This window comes from Quercus suber, unplaced genomic scaffold, assembly GCF_002906115.3.
Source record: "Quercus suber isolate HL8 unplaced genomic scaffold, Cork oak 2.0 scaffold_615, whole genome shotgun sequence".
NCBI lineage: Eukaryota > Viridiplantae > Streptophyta > Magnoliopsida > Fagales > Fagaceae > Quercus > Quercus suber.
Window position 1 is genome coordinate 133,144 of NW_027070058.1, and position 9,791 is coordinate 142,934.

The 9,791-nt window shown below is 35.4% G+C and overlaps 1 protein-coding gene and 1 pseudogene across 1 annotated transcript; one reads left to right on the forward strand and one right to left on the reverse strand.

The window, feature by feature from the left end:
* The first annotated feature begins 612 nt into the window (after positions 1–612).
* On the forward strand, positions 613–6,456 carry LOC112025171 (CDT1-like protein b). The gene is given in 10 exon segments (XM_024057832.2): positions 613–1,106; positions 1,201–1,320; positions 1,856–2,090; positions 2,815–3,708; positions 3,842–4,043; positions 4,121–4,211; positions 4,376–4,466; positions 4,858–4,987; positions 5,434–5,672; positions 6,125–6,456. Coding segments are annotated over 7 exon segments (1,827 nt in total). The 5' UTR covers positions 613–879; the 3' UTR covers positions 4,434–4,466; positions 4,858–4,987; positions 5,434–5,672; positions 6,125–6,456.
* Positions 6,457–6,558: 102 nt separating this feature from the next.
* LOC112025172 (WAT1-related protein At2g39510-like) lies at positions 6,559–8,711 on the reverse strand (annotated as a pseudogene).
* Between the last annotated feature and the right edge of the window lie 1,080 nt (positions 8,712–9,791).

Here is a 9,791-nt window from a genome sequence, read left to right on the forward strand (position 1 = left end):
AACCTTTTAAGTAGGGCCTTAAAATTATTGCCTATTGGGATGGAACGCATGCCAGGCCACGTGTTCTACAGAAAAAAAGTTGTAGACAGATTATAGAAACCCCAAGAACTTCCTATCATTTGTGCCATTTGCAAATAGTACTTGCATTTACATGTTACTTGGCCAACAAAAGCAAAATTATAAAAACAATGTTTCATGAACAATTCTGATCTTTATAAAAGAAACAAATAAATCGTAAATTGAATAATGTTTTAATATATGAATTTGGTGTCACACAAGAGAATAGAATTGTGATAAACTTGAGATGATAATGTGAAGTCTCTACTCTCTACTTCAAAAATCATACTGCACCAAAAAAAAAAAAAAAAAAAAACTACTTAACTTAAATAATATACTTCTATTAATGAGAAAAAAGCCACACAGCAAAATTTTAAGTGAAAATCTAAGAAATAATATCAAAGTACTGTGTTTAAGTTTTACTTATTATTTTTCTATTTTTTATGGTTAAATATTTTTCTATTCCTTTGTCCCTTTTTTTTCTTCTTTGACGGGACCTTTGTCCTTTCTTTCAAAGTGCTTTAATTTGTTATATTTTTTGTTATCGTCGTAATCATGGACATGGTCACCAACCTTCTAAGGAAAAAGACCCGACATTCATTTCCCTGGCAGCGGACAAGACTACTCAAGCTCACCTGCCTGACTCACTAGACCTACTTCCCAAACAGACCCGAAAGAAATTGCGGGAAGCAACGGGTGATTTAGGCGGCAACCAAGCACGCCTTGCTCCAGCACAGCTTTCCCTCCAAAGAAAAACCCTCTCTGTGTCTCTCCTCCCTCCTTCAATCCACACTACATTTCCTCTCTCTGGCTGTGTTACCAATGGAGCCTTCATCTTCATCAAAATCCAAATCCAAGAAACCCCATTCAAAACACTTCAACTCACCCGGCCAGCTGAGCTCCAAAACTCTAGAAAAACAGCCCACACAGCTCCCCCGCAACCGCGGCGTCAACGAAGTCAGAAAAGTCGCCGAAACCCTCCGCCCCAACTCCTCCGCCAGAAGGCAGATCCAATCCTGGGGACCCACCACCCCAGAAATCCCCGAAAAGTATGCACTTTTTTGGTTTATACGGTGATTTCATTGGTTTATTTGTTTTAGCTTTTAATTAATGTTTCTGGGTATTTATTTGTTCTATGTGCAGGTATGAGTTTCTTGCTCAGTTTTTTGATAGCTTAGATAGTTCTATTCGGTTGTTGCGGTTGAAGGGTTCCTCATCCTCTTTTACCAATATTTGCCCCAAAATTGAGTGTTTAACTGATAGGTAAAATTTTAATTTAATTTAATTATTATTATTATTATTATTATTTTTTTTTTTTGGGTTTTGTTTGGTTTCTAAGAAAGTAAAATTTTGGATGGGAAATGATTGCATTCTGTGTCTTATAGCGATGATGATTGGTATGAAGTTATGAAATTTGTTGGTTTTGGAGGTGAATTTGGAGCCTTGTTATTAATATTGATGGATAAGATGTTTTCAAATTTGTTTTCCCTCTTTTTGGTTGCTTAGAAAATAGAACCTTAAACGTCTGTTTGGATTTGGGAAAAGCGTGTTCTTAAAATGTAATTCAAGCACTTGAAAACAAAATAGAAACCCATTGCCAAAAAAGTTTTAAGAGAGAAAATGTATTCTCAAAACACAGATTTTTCAGTTTTTTTAGATCAGTTTTCAAAAATTGCTACCACACTGCATATTTGATATTTCTTAAACAACTCACCTGATACATTGACTACGCTTAGCTGTATGAGATTAATGAATCTTATGATTGTTTTGTATGTTTTTAAAAAAAATATGTTTTTAGGAGGTTTACACACAGGCACTTGGCTCAATTGAAGTTTATTTTGCGTGATGCAATTGAGATAAAGAGGGTACTTGTGTTCGATGAGCGGACGAGCTGTATGAAGCCGGATCTCCATGTTTCCATCAACGTTGATGCAGTGGAAAATGATGGGAAGTTGAAATCTGAAAGCAGGAATATGCGTTTGAGGAAGGTGTTACAATCGTGGCTTGTGGATTTTTCAAAATCCTGTCCTGAGGTACTCGTGTTCTGTACTTTCTGTATATTACATGGGATATATCCTTAAATTGTTGTTAGTTCTGTATTCATGATCACATCTAGAACAACATTAGTTGCCAATCATTTACATTTTTTATATGTATATATAAGTTACTTTGATTCTCTGGTTATAATGCCTTCCTAGTCAATTGAAAAGGGGAGTGTGCTTTGGAATATAATGCACAAAAACTGTTGGGCATATATTCTCTCTTTTCTTAGGACATTCTTGCAGTGAGATGCCTCTGTTTCATCTGTTCCCTCCATTCCTATCTATATATAGCTGTTTTACACTTTATGTGTAAACTTTAGTACTAGATTCCATCTGCCACTTGTGGCCACCTAATGAGACTGGGTTAAGATAATACCATAATCTAATATAATTTTGATTAGGGTCATATTCTATGGTTTCCATTATAGAAGTGTTCCTTTTTCATACAATTGAAAATCAACTTTATGCTCTAGCTGCTTTTGACCTCTCTTTCACTACAAATGTTAACCATAAAGGTCGCTCTCAGTGTGATATTCACTACCACTTAAAATTGTAACTAAAAATATGGATTTGAGATGAAAAAAATTGTAACTAACAATATGGATTTGAGATGAAAAATTATTGTTAGTTTACTCATATATATTCGATATGAAGATTTCTGGTTGTTTTAAGCAAAGCTCTAGACTGCACCTTTAGATTTTTCTTCTGCATGCAGGTGGATGAAATTCCAGAGGAACTGTTGCCTGAACCATTCAATCGTAAAAAGCGAGACGTCCATTCGAACATGAAAACACCCACCTCATCATTTCCTATTAAGACATCAACTGTTGCACTAACAGCTCTGCAATCAGCAGTATTAGAAACCTGCATTCAGGATGATGAAATTGCAGAAGGAACAGAACAAGATCTGAATTCAAACATAAACAATTCTCCCAACATGTCACTTCCCCTCGGGACATGAATCGAAGCACATAGAAAACAACAATCAGTGGTAGCATCACATCTCTCTCAATCTTTCCGCAAGCGCTTTTCACAGAAAGTCATTAGCCATGAAGTACAGGACTATCCTCTAAACTTATCAAAGACTGATCTCCGATCTTCAGTTCTTCTAGTTCCAGAGTCACCACTTAACAAAAGTTCCTCCAAAGAGAAAAGTAGTTCTGCTGCTGGTGCTCCATCCCCATCAAAACTGTCGTTTGAATCAACCAGCAATGAAAAATGTCTAGCAGTTCATGCTTCCCCTGCTCATTTGCCACAATCTTGCCCACCAGCAACGCCAAGCGAAGAGATAGATGCCATGAATAATGAGAATGGTTCTCCTGCAGAAATTGCTAATATCCATTCAACTCCTGCAAAACATTTTCTCACTCCAGCTGGGCTGATGAATGTCATGCCCAGATTGTATCCACCAAAGAGATGTTATATGAGACCAGAGGATGATTCCACTAGCTCACCAAACAAGTTAATAAGGCGTCCACCCTGTTCAAGATTGTTAAAATTTGACACTCTCATAAAGAATGGAAACGTTGGTGATGAAATGGATGACACTGGAGGTGTTTCAGTTGATAATGATGTTTTTGATATTCTTCCTGAGAATATTTTGCAATCGGTAAGCCCCATTGTGAATTCCTTATGCTTTCATCCTTACCAAGCAAGGTTCTATGTTCTATCTAAAACAATATATAAGCTATCATTTTTCTGATTGCATTATTAGAATTTATAACTATGTTTTCTTGCTGCAGATAATAGAGAAAGAGAGGAAGGCAGAAGAAGAGAGAAATCCGGCGATCTCACGGGCAATATGGAGGCGACAAATGATTGCTAGCCTGCCTAAGCTCTTCAACATGATTCACTTCTTATTTCAGTCTATTAATCGGTCTGTTATCACAAAAGAGGAGCTTATACACAAGATAATTGCAAGCCATTGTGATATTGTCGACAGAAGTAAGCATTTGTACCACACGGATATAATTCCCTTTTTTCTGGGAGCTTTTGGTGATCCTCTTCATTTGTGTTTGCAGGAGAAGTTGAAGAGCAGCTAAACCTCTTAATAGAATTAGTTCCGGAATGGATTTCAGAAAAGTTGGCATCTGGAGGGGATTTGCTCTTCTGGTGAGCCTTGTTAATATGTGATATGGTTGTGGATGGATCCAATTTAATTGTTATAGAGAACAAATGGATATTCAAATATTTGTCTTTAGAAGATCATAAATTATTCTTCAAGCGACAAAACTTATTCAAATTGTTTGATGTCATTATCTGTTCTTTTTTTGCAGTATAAATAAAACGTCAAGTCCTGAGTCATTACTTGCACGGCTTGAAGAAGCAAAGTGAGGAGAAGCATGAAATAGATTTTTGGAAATTACTGTAAGAAGCATGTGGAGTTATGGTTTAAAATTGTCTTTGTAAATGTTAATTCTTTGTTGTTAGCTGATGATCGTAGAGTAGATTTTGGAAGTATTCTAAGGAGCTTAAGGTGAAGTCTTTGTGAAATATGTTAATTACATTGCAAGATTATTAGAAAGCTTGCTTTTTGTACGATCAACTTATTGTCTTAAAGTTAATATATAAAAGTTCTACGTAAGCAGCATCAAGCATTCTAAAAGTCCTTGGGAAGTTTTCCCTTGCGTCAATGTCTTAGTATTTTGTGTTTTTATTGATTGGGACCAGTGTAAGCTAGATGATTCCCTAAAACCTGAGTAAATGCTTATAAGCTGACAAATGTTGTGTATGGCTATGTGAATTGTGATGTGTCTAGGTATGTTAGGAGACTAGCATTTTGTATGAAAGGGGCACTATACATTGCTCTCCCACGGAAGTCCCCGCACAATTTGAGCACCAGCTTTGGAATGGCTATTGTAGCACCATCAATTTATGTCTCTGAAAAGGTTGATTTTTTTAATTCATCTGGTACTTTTTCATAACATCAAAATTTGGCAAAAATGCAAAACTAACCCTCTAATTTTTACTGTTTTTCATTTTAGTCTTCTAACTTTCAGTTTTGTTAATTTAGTCCTCTAACTTTCAATTTTTGTCAATTCAGGACTCCGTTATAATTCAGTTAGCGATTGCTGTTAGAACCCCTGAAATGACGCTGTTTTGTAGATTTTTTTTTAAAAATTCAGAATTAAAAGAAAATAAGAAAAATTTGAAAAAAAAAAAAAAATTAAGGGGAACGACGACTTCACCTGAATCAAAACAAAACAAAGAACTCCAAACCCAAATCCAAACTTTCTTCCTACTAGGAATGGTCCCTAGCTAGCTCATTGATGTTAGATAGAAGAACTATGTATCATATGATATCATAGCTATTTGTTTGTTTGTTTGTTTCTAGGTCTGGGATTGATAGATGAGGGAGCTCAGAAGAAGAAAAAGAAGAAGAGGCAGAAGAAGAAGATGATAATAAAATCAAAGAAGACGAAATGGGTTACCGTTTCCCTCCTCACTTTATCTGTCGTTTCTCTGTTGGCCCACCTTTCTGTCACAAAGTTCTCCACTGTCAATTTGGTCCAGTACAGTGCTGTGGTTGCCTTGCGTGCCGATTTTGCTAATGTCTTAGGAACACCAACACAGGTGTGTGTGTTTGTGTTTGTGTTTTCTTTTTCATTCATTCATTGCTTCCTACACCAAACATTAAGGGTTTGGAGTTCTTTGTTTTGATTCTGGGGAAGGGGAACGACCTTAATGTTTTTATTTTTTATTTTTTTTATTTATAGATTTTTCTTATTTTCTTTTAATCCCCAATTTATATAAAAAAAAACAAAAAAAAAAAAAACTCTTCAAAATGGCGTCGTTTTAGGGGTTCTAATAGCAGCCACTAACTGAGTTGTAACAGTGCCCTAACTTGACAAAAATTTAAAGTTAAAGGATTGAATTGACAAAATTGAAAGTTAGAAGACTAAAATGAAAAACTGTAAAAATTAGATAGTCAGTTTTGTATTTTTGCCTTAAAACTTCATTGAATGAAAATAATCAACTACAAACTTTCTCCCTCCATCTGATCCATCAAATTGGCAATTTCTCAGACTCCATTTTATTATCTTTGAAGGAGACTCAAAAGGTGTCATTGGTGCTCTTCAAGACCTCTACTCCGCAAGACCTCCTATGTGGTTTATTGCTCCCCTTCTTCTAGAGGTAAAGGCTGCCCTTAATTCCGTCTTAGTGGAAATTTTATTTTATTCCGAGAGATGTAAATTTTTTTGCCCATAATTGTGCCCATTGGGCTGCTAGTTGTAACTGGGATAGGTCCATGACCATCTCCTCTCTTCCCTCTTGGGTTTTCTCCCTAGAAGTTTGAGATGGATTGGAACTATTCACTGTTTATATTTTCTCTATATATCATCATCATCATCATCATCATCATCATGATTCATTAAAAAAAAAAAAAAAAAACAAACAAACAAACAAAAACAAAAACAAAAACAAAAACAAAGATCCAAAGCACACAGGAAGTGTGCTGAGTTAAACATGAAAACAACAGAACTAAAATGAATGAAAAGTACAACTATCAAGCAAAGCAGGTAAAGAAGTAAAAGTGAAAACACCCAATGCTGCTGTCCACTCTTCAAGGGACATCCCTTTTTGAATTTCTTTGTTGTAACTGGCATCCCTGCAGCTCTTCATTTGTCAGATCAGATTTCTCTTGGAACTTGATGTGATTTTGATCACCTTCTTTGCCCCATAACACCAAGTATAGACCAATGATAACAACGACTGCTCCCAGTATTCTGAATGGGTCAAATATCAACTTAGAGCCATCTAAACCCTTGTGTGTGTGTGTGGCTCCTGAAAGTGGATATAACACTGTGATGATTATACCTTCCCATGTGCAGTCTTTCACCAAGAAGAAAGTATGATTGCAGCGCTGTCAACACTGCTCCAAGGGGATTAAAAATGGTCACAAAAACTGGTCCTCTTTGTTCAGTGCACCATAGTTGAATGAAGATTGTTATACCTGAGCATACAACTCCCTGCCATTTGACATATAAAACGTTTAAAACATCATTTGAAACAAAGTAATAATTTGAAATTCTTTCACATTCTTTAATTACTGCATATACGATGGACCAGAATTCAATGTTGTTGAATGCAATGGACCTTGAAGCCGGTTTGTGTTGTATGAGTACTGTGAAGGCAGCTGATTGTGCTCCACCGATTAAGTTTATCCATGCAGTTAATGACAGTTGCGCAGGATACTTCTTCAGAGTAAATGCCTGCATGGTTCACATGGATACACTATCATCTTTTATTTCCTGGGGAAAAATACTTCCTTTTTTTTTGGCTACCTCACTTTTCTGTTATATATCAGTTCATGCATAGCAGATTTTGGTGATCTTAATATTTGCTTGTAAATTAGATCATGTAATCTCTTATTATGATTATTTTCTCATGACTGTACTGTTGAGCAGTGGGACATATATAGCACAACTTGCAACAGTCAGGAGGGAAGGTTTTTTTGTACGTAGAGTTATGTACCTGCCTAATGTACCATAAAGACCATGATATGCAACTTGCACCAGCTAGAATTGGTCCTTTAATCCAGTTCTCATGAACAGAATTGCTTCTGTTTAAGTGGATGGGAGCACCCTTCTAACTTTGAACTTCAGGTCCTTTATACAAAGTCATGGTCATGACCCCAGCCAACGATTTTAAGGTTCCCACGACTTTGGCTATTCCACGAGCATTCCTAACATCAAAGGCCTCCAACCTGCATAAAATACTGATTAAATGGTGTTCATGTAGTCTACGTTTTCTCATCAAACGAAGAGAGACATGTTCACGAAGTGTAAAGCCCCACCTGAATGCAACTGCAATTACAAAAGTCAATGATGCAACAGCATTGATCATGGATGTGCCAAAGGTTGGAGAAGTGTATTCCAAACTTGCAAAGTACATGTTAAGGGTTAAGCTAACCCTGTTTAACATCAGGGAAAAGAAAACTGTAAGTGCTTTTTATTTGAGTAAACACAAATCTCTAAGTATCATTCCTGTAATACTGAAGAGTGGTACTTGGCAACCTACGTACCCTACCAGAGAAAGCAGAAACATCTCAAAAAACAATGCTAATGTCATTTTTGGCCTTACTTTTCTGCATGAAAGAAAACGAAAAATCAAATATTGAATAATTTCCAATTAAATGTTATTATTTCGTTGTTATGACTATTTGCAAAAGTGTTTTAATTGTTTAGATGCAGAATATGTACATACTTGAAGATAATTATTCATGCAACCGGTGTGTGAGTGTATATGGATGTGTATTGGATGTAGATTAGAACTGTACCTTTCAAGAAAATAGGCAAAAGGAAACATCACTAAACCACCTAGAACATGTCGATAAGTTACAAAGATATGAGGATTCATCCCATGGCTGAAGGCAGCATCTATAATGAGGTACATAATCATATAACCTACATGAATCAGAACCATGAGAATGTGTGGCTTAAATCTCCTACAGATCATGCCCATCTCACCTACCATCGGCGCCATAGCTCTTGAATATATGTGCCACCCTTATTTTTTTTGTCACCCTTTGCTTGTTTATAGTTGAAGGCTTGAAGCACAAATGCATCTATACTCATGGATGAGGACTTGTCTTTTACTGATTATGCTTACAAGTTGATAGCATCATGTTCTTGAAAAATTCCAAACTAAATTATTGACTTGATGCAAGGTCCAAATGCGAATGGAATAGAAAGAGTTGGGTGTTATACTTTAAAATACAGTTGAGACGTATGCACCAGTTGTACTTGTTACTTGTATGTATTGGAATTTTATTTAAAAAGTAATTCAAGAGAACCAAAATATAATACATCTATCAATTAAAAATTATATCACGTGCATTTGTAACAAAAATCAATAATAAGATGTGAGAAATTTCTTATTAAAATTTATTATTCAAGGACCTCACAAGCCATGGACGGAGCCATGGCTGGACTTGGGGCCAATGGTTCCCCCCCCCAACCCCCAATTTTTTTCTAAAAAATATTATTATATATATATATATATATGGGTACTAATTTTAGCAATTTTGTTTTGTAAAAGTGCATTTTTACATCCTTAACAATATCAATGATTCTTTTAAGTGTTATTATAGTCAATATTTTTCTAAAATATTTTTACTAACAGTTAAGGTAGCAAATTCTTTTTGATTTGCATTTGGGCCCACCATTTAAGTTGTTTTTTTACTTATTAATAATTACTCATCACATCAGCAATTTGTAAAAAAGTTTGTAACTCTAGAATTTTCCTCATTTTAAAGACCATTAAAAAATTTATAGATTTAAAATCTATAACAAAATATACAAGCCCAAAAAATTAGTTCAACAACAAAAATTACCAATAGTAAATCTGAAAAAAAATTTCACCAAAAACAAACATCTTGACCCTTTAAAAAATTTTAAACAAAATAATTTTGTTTTTACCGAGTAGCAAACATTTCAAAGACACACAAAAAATAAAAATAAAAATCAATGGCTAAGTAATAGTAGAGTTAGAGGTCAAAGTCACTGCATACAACCATCAGCAAAGCCGTCCCCCTTAACTCTAAATTCTGGCTTCGTCTCTATCACAAGCAATTAGGATGCCAATTGAATGGACAAAACAAAGCCAAATCGAAGTCCACCATTCCAATTAGCTCAAGGATTAAAATTAGTTCAATGATTGGTTCCTGCTAAGCTAGTCTTCTGCTCTCTT